Genomic DNA, 11,045 nt, shown 5'->3' on the forward strand with positions numbered 1-11,045 from the left:
AAGAGTAGAAAGGGAGGAGGGCAACCCTTCTTCTGTCATTGACTCAATCAGAGGGCAGTCACTTATAGTCAATTGTTTAAGGGAGGTGAGGTGTTGAAGCCCCTTGTAGTCAAGAGATTGCAGGTGTTTTAGGTAGCTGATTGTAAGAGATGTAAGACTCGAGGGCAGCAGCATCTCTTCAGGGAAGGATTCAACATTTTCGTCCGTACCAATTTCAAAGTGTGAAAGAGAAGGGAGCGTTTGCAGGCCCCATTGCATGCGGCCTGCAATGAGTTTGTTGCAATTAAGAATCACAAGTGATTGTAATGTGGAGGGGAAACCCCCTTCTGGACACAACTCAACTTCAAAACAACAATTTATTTCCAAATGGGTAAGGGATGGGAGGAGGGAATGCATACTCTCAGGCAACTGCTTCAATTTCCAGCATTCTATTAGGTCAAGTCGCGTCAAGACTGGAGCAGGTAACCCTCCTTTGGGAAATGAAACTAATTTAAAGCAACACCGGATTTCCAGAGAACGGAGAGAGGTGAGATCATTGAGAGGTTTTTCATGTGCACATAGTGATTTGAGATTTCGACAGTAAGAGATAGAAAGACAATTTAACTTGGGGAGCAAGTCCAGTGCGACGAGGATATTAATTAATTTTATGAATATTGTTCTGGATATGTTTATGTATGCACGTGTTGCCGATCGGTTGAGAAGGATTGTATATATTATTTTATAAATATTGTTATGAATATTGTTCTGGATATCTCACTCAGTTCTTGCTTTATTTGCCAAGAGACCCCATCGGTTGAAAAAGAGGTTTTGATTGGAATAACTTTATTATATGCCCAGGAAAATATAATCTTTCTTTTCACATGTGCTAATATTGTTCTGGAATAATCTTTCTTTTCATATTAATAATTCTTTGAAATTGAATTAAAAAAATATTAATATGATAAAATTTTATTATCTCAATTAAATTTTTAATAATTTATTTAATCTAATAAAACTTGATTTAAACTTGGTTAAATTAATATTAAATATTTTTTTATAAAAAAAGTAAAATATTTTTTTAATAAAATGATTTATCGGTGTTGATTAATTAAATAACTCAATAATTCAAATTTTTTTATGCTCAATCCTTGAATGGGATTTAATTTCAAAAAATAATATCAGTTCTGCACCAAAAAATATATCAATTATAATATAATATGTATAAATGTATTTTGCTTGTATTTATGCAACTTGAAACAACATGCAAGAAATGTATATCAATTAAATTCCAATAGTATTTACCTTTTTCTTACCTTGAAGCAGGTCTTCAAGAGGATTTAATTCATCCATGATTTATATTTTATTTTTGTTTCTTTTTATTTGGTTCCAGAAATATAACAATCAATTCTATTTTTTTTTCTTTTCTCTATTGATTCTTTTCTAATAAAAATATACGGCTCCATGACTTTCTTAAAATATAATTTTCTTCTTTTTTTGCCACTCTTTTCGGCAACATTCACTAATTTGAAAATTGATTTGTGAGTTGTTGTTGGGATTTAATTAAAAAAAATCATATTTTATAACAAATATCAAAGTTCTAATTTGATCATCACTTATCTTTTATTTGATTTTTCAAAATTCTAATTTCCAACTTTTTTTTTACCATTAACATAACTATAGAGAAGAAATGAAGAGTATTCGTTGTAATAAGTTGTAGCAGCCATTAATCAATTTGCTGGAAAGTATTTGTTGTGATGAGCTATAACTTTCCACCTGGCAATTTGTCATTCTTCCATTTATTATATATCCTTCAATTAACATAACTATGAAAATAGGGTTTTGTGTGTCAATCATAAATAGCATTTAAATAAATGTTATCATTTATCTTTGGACCCAGTCAAATTATAAGATAATATAGCATTCAGATAAATACATTTAGATGAATATATTGAATCTGTAGAGAAATATATATATTAAATTGGGTTTTGTCCATGGAAAGTCCTGGAATTTTGCTCATACGATTTTATTAAATTGGGTGTTATATTTGTAGCTAATTATAATATGTATAGAAACAAAAAATAAATATTTTGGTCGAGGAAGATGGTAGAATTTTTGAAAAAAGATTATTGCTTTTATTTTATATAGATAATGCAAATATGGTTACATTGTCATGCTTTATAAAGAAACGAATTCTAAAAGAAACGATATAAGTTTTTCTTTCTTTCAATAAACTATACAAGCCTCAAGTAGAGAGGTGAATGGACTGAGTAACCAGCCTGGCAGGCATAGCTCACTCCTTGCCATTAAAAAACTATCGTGCTCCTACTGGACCCATATCTATCATCCCAAGCCCAGACCCATATCCATACCTGAATACATCATACCTAGCCCATAGAGACAAAGATAGCTTTTCATATATGTTCATGAATGTTTTTTAATCCTAAAATGAAGGTTAGGATTTATTTTATTTTATAAAAAGCATACAAAGCTTTAGTTTCAAATGAGTGGTTTGGAATTTATAAACACGATACATAATATTGTTGTTAGTAATATAAAGGGACCTAGGTACAACAAAATTAAATGTTTTAACATGGTTTAATTCCTATTTGATTTATATCACTCGAAACTACTCTATTTCAAAATTATATTATTTGATAAAACTAAGTGGAAGATAAGCTTCGTTTTCGAGCCATGTAAATTTACACCTTTGCTAGCAATCAGTTAACCAAGATTTAGTTTAATTATATTATTCTCTAAGAATACCCAATTAAAAACTTCAATTATTGATTAAGAAACTAAAAATATTTCATGTAGAAACCCATTCAATTAATTGTTGATGAATGATGATATCACATGATAACCCATAGCACAAATTCAATTCAATTGCACAAATTCTGCAGCTCAATCACCCACAATTCAAATACTACAAAAACTCCAGCGAATTACGATACTGCAGACACTAGAAGACAACACCAAGCACCATTCAAGAAAATGACCAGAGGCAATAAGATTTGAGGGTAAGCTGTAATTTTAATGCCAGGAGAAAACAGAGGAAGCATCTGACTATGAGAACAGAATCGGAGGATTGCAGTCAGCTTCCACGACCGGAGAATAGAAAATGGCAGGAACCAAATGATGCCATAACCCAAAAGATACAAGAGGAGCCAGCAGCTGCCGATGTAACACCGGAGATGAGGGAACAGCATTTCTATGAAATCAAAGAGCCAAAAAGCAGCAGCACCGTGCAACACCAAATGGCTAGAAGGCGGCAACAAAGCCATAGACACCAACGAAGGTCAGAACACAAATATTGTAGGCAAGCAGTTTCACCACCAATACGACATCTTCTCCAATAGATTGAAAGAACAGAAGGGAAGGAGGATGCGAGCTCATGGGGAGGAAGCAAGAAAAGAAAGGGGAGAGGAGACAGTGCTGAAAAGAGACAGAAATTATCTCCCGTTTGACATGTCACTCTGAAATCGCTCTCGCATACCATTCTTTATAATAGCTTCTGTTCAGCTACAATTAGTTATCTGCTGCTATTATAGATGAACATCAGTCAATCCCTTGCTGAAATTGAGTAAAGATGCCGCTGATAAATTAAAGCGGTAACTGTAGAACTAGAACTCGTCCCTTGAAATGTAAACTTCAAATCTGCTACGTTAACAGACTCTCTAAAAAACTATTAATCAAGCTAGTGCCCTTTGCAAAATGCATGCTGACACAAACAAGTATGAAATCACATCACTGTACTCCAAATTAAACACCATAAGCAACACAGCTAACATTATAAATCTCCACCCTTAATGGGCCATTCTTCTACTACAAAACACACAAACCTAATAAAATTTGAGATTCTAAAATTTTAAAACTAACCAACAACTCTACATTCACTTAATTATCACTATCACTGTTCTTAACATTATTGCTAGCATTAATATTGTTACCAGTATGATGACGATGGTATTGATGATGGTAATGATTACTGGTAGCATTCCCTCCCCTTCTTGCTTTCTTCAACTGCGAAATCCCCATTTGTGTCTGCATAAAAAACTGCATCCTTTGCAACTCCAACTCTTTCACGAACTCCATCCTCGTCTTCTCCATCTCCACCACTTGCTGCAACTTGGCACTCTCAGCTTGTTCATAGGCTTCCCCAAACTTCACCATTGCTTGCGTCAACATCCTGATCGAATTCCCCCACCCTCCTCCTCTTTTTTCCTTCCCCACTTTCCCCCTCACTTCCCTCTCCACCGCCACCCTCCTCTTCTTCATCGGCGGAAAACTATCATCCGATTCTGCACCCCCCTCCTCTTCCTCACCCTCCTCATCATCCTCATCCTCCTCATGTTTCAGAATCCGAATTTTCACATTCTGATTCCGATAATGATACTGATTCACACCACCCCTCCTACTACCACTACGAACCCTAGTAGGAATTTTACCACCCACAATACCATTTCCAACAACAGGAATCCTCGCTGTGGAGCCAATTAATCTATCCAAAGGATCAAAAAAAGGCCAACCACTCGGCCCTCCACCTGAAGCAATTTTAGCTTTTTCCAATTTATACTTTTTCTTCACGGTATCAATTCTATTCTTACATTGAATATCAGTTTTCGAAGACTTAGAATAATCCTCTCTACTACTTACAATTTCCGCTACCTCCTTCCAGTGCTTCTGCTTCAAATTCCCTCTGCTTAGCTCTAAGTACCTTTCTCCCCAGGCGTCGATCAACACCGCCGTTGCTCCTTCGCTCCAGCAGTCCTCTCTTCCTCCTCCTCCTCCTCCTCCGCCTCCGCCTCCGCTCGCTTTCGGCTTCGTCGGCAAAACAATTGCTAAGCGGTTCTTGTTGTTCTGTTGCGGTGGCGGTGGTGCCGGCTGCGGATGCACGGCGGCGGGAGCAGATACGGTGATTCTTCCGTTCGGTGGTGGTGGTGACGGTGAGGAATATTCGGTGGTGTTTGAGTGTGACTGTACCTCATCGTCGTCTTCCATGATCGACGGTCGATGAAATAACAATCAGATCTGATTTTGATGATTCTGATGAGAGAGGGCAGGGGGTGGTTTTTTTTTTTTCCAAGGTGTTGGGTTTTTTATGGTTGACGGGAAAGAAACGGTGGCGGTGAAGAGGAGAAAAGTGATGGGAGAGGAACGGAAGGGAAAGGATGAGGTGGAGGAATGTGATTGGTGGGGGCTATATTCCGTCACCGGCAAGGATGGAAGTTGGACTGGGAATTGTGATGCCGGCATGCTAGGTGAAAGCACGTGTTTGTGAGTGACTGCTATGTTGATAAAAATCATGTTTGGTCCCTATATTTTAATATGTCATCAAATCAACTTCTATACTCTCTATACTCTCACTTTATTCAACATGGATGTTATCAGAGTGGTTCGGAACTGCTCCCAAAAAACCCGAATTATTAGGTTAGTGGATAAACTCACATATTATCAAGCTAAATACTTTTTTAAAACATCTTTCATTTTAGAAAAATGTCCTTCATGTTGATCAAATAAATTTGAACATCAAATTTCCAATTCCCTTAATATTGATTCAACAAGTTTGAACTGGGTTTATTTGGCGACTAGAACATAAATCAACCCTATTTGATCAACTAGGTTTTGACTTTATCAATATTATTTTTTAATTCTGCAATTATATCATTTTTTAAAATATATTTTTTTAATTTTTAATTTACTTTTTTAATCATATTAATATCAAAAATAAAAAAATATATTTTAAAACATTTCTAAATAAAAAAATATTATAAAAAACACACTGGAAAAGAATCTTAAAACCCACCCCTTAGCTCAAGTTTTTCAAATTAATCTGGTACTTTTATTCATATTCATGAGAAATTAAAGATAAAAGGAGAAGTAAATATAAATACAAAGATTGAAAAAAAAAAACTTATGGTATTGGAAACCGAAAACTCCTAACAAAAACTAATAAACTATAGTACCTTCAAATGTGCTCACACGACACAGCCCACTAACCATAGCATTCTCCATGTGCAAATTGTTCTCAAGTTTTCGATTAAACTCGATATAACCTGTTGCTCCCTTTTCCTTTCCTTTTCACAGTTTTGTCACAGCATACATGGTTTATAACTTGCTACAACCATCATGGCATTCGTTCCTTCTCAGTGTAGCTCTTAGCTCTTAGCTCTTAGCCCTTTGCTTCAATAATAGTAAAGAAAAATGGTCATTTCCTGGCTAGTCTACCCCTCGCATTGCCCCCTATCAATAAGTTTGCTTCTCTTCCAGCATAAACAATGGTTAAATGCTTCCATACACTGAGACAAAATTACTCTATCCTCATCCATCACTTCTTACCATGGTAACTCCTAAACTACCTGAAAGGTGAAAACAGGAAAATATCAGAAACGAGTCGACAGACGAGCAATGGTCCTATCATGTCCCAAGAAAGTTGAAGTTATTGGTATTTGCAACCACTTACTAAGCATTATAAGTTATCATAATTTACCATAACTGCGACAAAAGAGAAACAAAGAAGTTGAGTTTTAAGTGGTCATGAGATGCCCTCATGTGGACACTATGGATACAGCTTATGTTCCATAATGGAATCGCAATGTATACACAACACAAGGGCAGGCATTACCCAAACATTTATCCTTTTGCGAAGCATAATTTGTGAAAAGCAATCTGAATTGAGATCAGCCACGGTAGATGAGAGAAATTAAAACAACTTAAGCAACAATGCAGGGGGAGGGGGCAGCAAATTCATACAGAGAAAGACAGGAAATAACTGAGGGAATTGAGATGATGAGAAATGTCATTCTAGCAACTAACAGATTCCATTTCCATTTGTTCAGTGAAAGACCACAAGAAAGACATCATGATTTGTGCTTCATATAGCAAACTTTCTTCATGGTGAAAATATGTATGTACTTGGCAAACTCTATTCTTCCATTAACAAAGCAACATGAATGAGGAAACTTACAGAAAAATATTGTAAACAAAAGTGATTTGAGCTCAATTTCCCAAAGCAACCCTTCTTCACACCACCAAATCATCAGCGGAGTAATAATCTGCAATGAGTCGGTACATGTATGATGGATAATGCCCTCCACTGTGAAGTAATTAGAAATGAACACTGGTTAGAATTGCATGAGATGAAAATATAAATAAGTTAGGATTTGGAAGTTGGAACTGGACATAATTATATCAAATCTATCTGATTTGGCACCAGAGACCTAACACTGTTTAGTGGAATAAGTATTATTCTAATCAATGATTTGCATCAGTGGTTAACATTAAAAGATGTCCTCAAAAGTACTAGAACTTACGTGTCAGTGATAAACAGACTAACAAGCTTTGGTGGCACATAATCAAATGCTGGATTGACAACATGAAGAAGAGGAGAGCCAGTGCCGCTCCCAAAATCTAAGCAATCTGAGAATTCTCCAAAATCCAGTAGCTCGGATGGAGATCTCAATTCATTTAGTAAGACCTCAGGATTGTGAGGGTACAAGGGACACAGCTGCCATCCAAGAAAAACAGCCAAGTGTACGAAGGACTAAAGCAAGAATCAGAACAGTATTTAAAATTCAAAGTCTACCATCACAGAAGTCATTAACATTATCCAAGTCGTTTTACTGACTGTATAATTGGCAAGGCCACAAAATCAGAGACAAAACACACAAGGATTAACTATTGACACCATCCAGTTACAATTAAACAAAGAAATTCCATATTTGTTTTTTTCATTTGTCTTCGTGTTTGGATTCTTAAAAAATTTCTGCCATCCCTGTTATGTGTACTAGATTTCTATAATCAAACATTAGAAAAAAAAAATCTAGAAATCAATATAATAAACAATGATCTGAGTTCAGAAGAACGCATCAAGTTAGACAAAGACAAAATGTCAAGATTTTAGGAGCACCGAAGGCAGATTGCAATTCTTATGCTTGTAGTTCAATCAAATTATAGCCTATGTGGGTTTCATGAGGTCACTATGAGCTAGCACATGGCCTTGCAACAAACACCAACACTAACAGAAAAAAGAAGCTGAGAAGGAACTGACAAACATCTTCTGGGCCACAGAAGAGACATTCCATTTATTGCTATATAGTTGTTGTCATTTTCCGTCACAAGTTAAGCAGTATGACAGCAGCATGCCATTCAATAGCAAAAACAGAGCAAGCAATTCAAATATGGCAGTTTGTTTACTTGCTCACTACCAAAACTCTAGGGGCAAAGAGGGATATTATTTTGCTAAATTACCTTGTGACTGCCTGCAAGCACGACAAAAGGTACAGCATGCTTTTGAGCTGCAAGTGCAACCATATTCAGCCCAACAGGTGCTATCACACCACCATTGGCCATTACAGCATGAGCTCCAACTATAACCTTTCCATAACAAATTTAAGATAGATCAAAATAGTAAGCAGACCAGTACCAAAAAAATAGACAAGAAAAGAAAAAAACTAAACTCTCTCATACCATGTTCACACGGGAAATCATGGCAAAAACTGCTGAGTCAGTAATCAAAGTGGTATTTAAGCCTCTTGTGACCAGTTCTTTTGCAAGAAGATGCCCTTGATACCTAGTTGAATACCAATTGCCAATGAGAAAATTTGTATTTAACAAAGAGAAGACTAAAATCCAACCAGCTAAAAAAAGTTATTTTGCAATGTAACCAACATAAAGTGACTTATACAAACCTTGGAGCACCCTCAGCAACAAATACCCGGAATGATCTTTTCTTCTCCTTTGCAGCATAAAGAAATTCTAACACTGTCTTTGAACTACCTAATGTTAATATCACCTCACTGAAAAGATGTTTAATAATCGAATCAGTAAAACAAAGTGTCAAAAGCAATGGATTAATATAATAAGCAATTAAGAATCCATGCAATTGAGATGACTGATCTGAAACTTTACTTGAACCTAGGACTTCGACAGAAAACATTAGGACTGGAAAATATTGGAAAGATGACAAAAATTGAAAGATGGTATCACATCCACATTTGAAACTCCAATTGTAAGTTCAAAGATCACACTCCAACACTTAAGGCACAAAAAAGGAGCTCACTGGGCAGTAAAAGTGATGCAATGACACCCAATTTAAAAATGGCTACCCCATTAACCATAATAACCCGCAGATGGACACAAATGGTGAATGAAGACATCCAAATATCCCATGATAACCCACAGTATAGACTCAATTGTCTCTAATTCTTTCACTCAATCACCTCAACTCAAATACTACTAATTCGAGCAAAATCATTTTCATAATGCTAAATGCTAGGTGAAAAAAAAAAGGCACTATTTAGAATCAAACTAGATACACAACTGGTGAAATATGGAAGCCAATTATGGAATACAAGCTTGTCCATGGATGCTCGTGAATGAAACATGGTATGCATAGTGAAATTAGAGTGAAAACCGTAATAAACTAAAGACCATCATTTTGATTCTTGAATGTTAACCAGAACTTTAGTGCCAGCAACCCAAAGCAAAGAAAAGGAGCTAATAGGGTAAAAAAATGAACTTGATGGCAAAAAATTACTTTTGATGAATATGTTCCACAGCCTGTTCAGCAATCTGTTCATGACAAGTGTTAATATCTTGAATAAGCTCGTTAACTGCTTCAATGACATCATGCTTCAACCTTCGAGTTCTTGAACTTTTATCAGCAGCTGTTATAGAAAAAATCTTTACATGTCAAGATACTCCTCACACGCACGTGCACCCCACATGCCATGCCACAGCAATCAGCCAAGTTTCAGCAATAAATACTCGTTCAACCAAATCAAAATCTATCCAACTTCGAAGCATATGGTAATCTGCCATATGATATGATGCAGTGATATAAAAACTCTGAACAACCATGAGAGACTTACATTTGCTTTTTCCTTCAGAATCACCTCCCGATGAATAAGTATGAGGAATAGCCACTGACTCAGGCATATCCTCCAGTAGGGTCTGCAAGGAAGGTGGACGCAAAGCATTTCTCGCAGCAGCAGCAGCAGCAGCAGCTGATAGAACTGTATGCTCATCTCGCTCACAATCATCATCATCATCATCATCATCATCCCCATCACTTGCTGCTGATAAATTCAAACCCGCAATAGCAGCAGTTGTCAGAGAAAGATCCTCCTCCCTAATAATATGCAAAACACGCCTCACAATATTACCCACAGCTACCTCTGCAAACAGCACATACAACCAACCAACAACACAAACATCAATGAAAACCACAAAACACGCCAATCCAGGACATAAACACTCAAATATAGTATCTATTTATTAAAGTAACTGAAATGCTTACCGACAGGATTGGCAACAATCAGCTGCTCCCCAACAGCCCTCACAGCATCAATTAAAGCTCCAGCCTGATTCGTGTAAGGCACTCGCTGTTGTGAGATAACTGATCGTAACAGTTCAGCAGCCTGCCTCGCCGTCGCCTGCGAACCCTCAATCTTACTGCCAAGTAACCAAACGAAACCAAAAGTAAGCCTATAATCTCATTTTTACAAACAAAGAAAAAATCACTCTATGCACGGTAGTATAACAATAATAAAAATAATCACCGTTTTTTAAGCTTGATAAGAAAATCATTGACAAGAGCTTGCACGTCCGGCATGATTTTCCTCTGCAAAAAAAAATTGTTGTGGTTTTCAATATTGTTTTGCGAAATTGAAAAAACCCGATAGTATTTTAGAAGCTAATATTTCTTCTCATTTCTACAGTTTCCTCGGCAATCAAGCAGAGTAAAAAAGAAAATACATAAATAGAAAAACTGCTAGTGATTAAAAAATCAACAAATTTCACCTGAAATTAAATTTAAGATAAAATTAGGAAAAAAATAAGGAGATAGAGATAAATCAGAGAGAGAGAGAGACTGTAGAGATACCTAGAGCGGAGATCGAAGAAGCATGCGAACGCGAACAAGAGAGGAGAGAAGAGGTTTTAGCTTATGCGAGCGGGAGAGAGTTTTCAGAGCTTCACAGTGAAACTTATTTTTTTAGCATTTGTTTTTTACAACGGAGAAAGGAGATGGTTTCTTTTTTCGACCCGGTTTAGATGAAATGGATAGC

General features: G+C 36.2%; 2 protein-coding genes and 1 long non-coding RNA gene across 5 annotated transcripts in view; all 3 read right to left on the minus strand.

Annotated features, from left to right (window-relative positions):
* LOC105122778 (uncharacterized) overlaps positions 1–622 on the minus strand; it is a 3,605-nt gene extending 2,983 nt beyond the window's left edge. Inside the window, exon 1 of the long non-coding RNA XR_841748.1 lies at positions 264–622. This is a non-coding gene — a long non-coding RNA (uncharacterized LOC105122778). The remainder of the gene's footprint in view (positions 1–263) is intronic.
* A 1,675-nt stretch (positions 623–2,297) lies between these two features.
* On the minus strand, positions 2,298–5,414 carry ASIL2 (sequence-specific DNA binding transcription factor). 2 transcript variants are annotated; one of them, XM_011022067.1, is made up of 2 exons: positions 3,927–5,414; positions 2,298–2,348 (listed from the first exon to the last, which is right to left on the minus strand). In XM_011022067.1, the coding sequence occupies exons 1-2, from the start codon at positions 4,975–4,977 to the stop codon at positions 2,320–2,322; spliced, it is 1,080 nt and encodes a 359-aa protein (XP_011020369.1). In that variant the 5' UTR covers positions 4,978–5,414; the 3' UTR covers positions 2,298–2,319. The 2 variants fall into 2 exon arrangements, with proteins under 2 accessions (XP_011020369.1, XP_011020370.1); XM_011022068.1 differs by lacking the exon at positions 2,298–2,348 and adding an exon at positions 2,844–3,515 and having other exon boundaries at positions 3,927–5,412.
* Positions 5,415–5,894: 480 nt separating this feature from the next.
* LOC105122785 (translation initiation factor eIF-2B subunit beta-like) lies at positions 5,895–11,045 on the minus strand. Of its 2 annotated transcripts, XR_841752.1 has the most exons (11): positions 10,862–11,045; positions 10,539–10,600; positions 10,277–10,431; positions 9,849–10,154; positions 9,515–9,644; positions 8,667–8,774; positions 8,446–8,548; positions 8,227–8,352; positions 7,290–7,483; positions 6,944–7,072; positions 5,895–6,335 (listed from the first exon to the last, which is right to left on the minus strand). XR_841752.1 is itself a non-coding variant. In XM_011022069.1 (10 exons), the coding sequence occupies exons 2-10, from the start codon at positions 10,589–10,591 to the stop codon at positions 7,000–7,002; spliced, it is 1,248 nt and encodes a 415-aa protein (XP_011020371.1). In that variant the 5' UTR covers positions 10,592–10,600; positions 10,862–11,045; the 3' UTR covers positions 6,764–6,999. The 2 variants fall into 2 exon arrangements, 1 of the variants encoding a protein (XP_011020371.1); XM_011022069.1 differs by lacking the exon at positions 5,895–6,335 and having other exon boundaries at positions 6,764–7,072.

Source organism: Populus euphratica, unplaced genomic scaffold (assembly GCF_000495115.2).
Source record: "Populus euphratica unplaced genomic scaffold, PopEup_1.0 scaffold8.1, whole genome shotgun sequence".
Taxonomy (NCBI): Eukaryota; Viridiplantae; Streptophyta; class Magnoliopsida; order Malpighiales; family Salicaceae; genus Populus; species Populus euphratica.

What these genes read in the sequence shown, in the direction of transcription:
- ASIL2 (XM_011022067.1), bottom strand. Translation starts at nt 4,977, where the DNA reads ATGGAAGACGACGATGAGGTACAGTCACACTCAAACACCACCGAATAT. An exon ending in ATACCATCGTCATCATACTG is followed by an intron (nt 2,349 to 3,926) that starts GTAACAATATTA and finishes TGATGTATTCAG; the next exon opens with GTATGGATATGGGTCTGGGC.
- LOC105122785 (XM_011022069.1), bottom strand. Translation starts at nt 10,591, where the DNA reads ATGCCGGACGTGCAAGCTCTTGTCAATGATTTTCTTATCAAGCTTAAA. An exon ending in GTTGCTGAGGGTGCTCCAAG is followed by an intron (nt 8,549 to 8,666) that starts GTTTGTATAAGT and finishes GTATTCAACTAG; the next exon opens with GTATCAAGGGCATCTTCTTG. An exon ending in AGTCTGTTTATCACTGACAC is followed by an intron (nt 7,073 to 7,289) that starts GTAAGTTCTAGT and finishes ATTACTTCACAG; the next exon opens with TGGAGGGCATTATCCATCAT.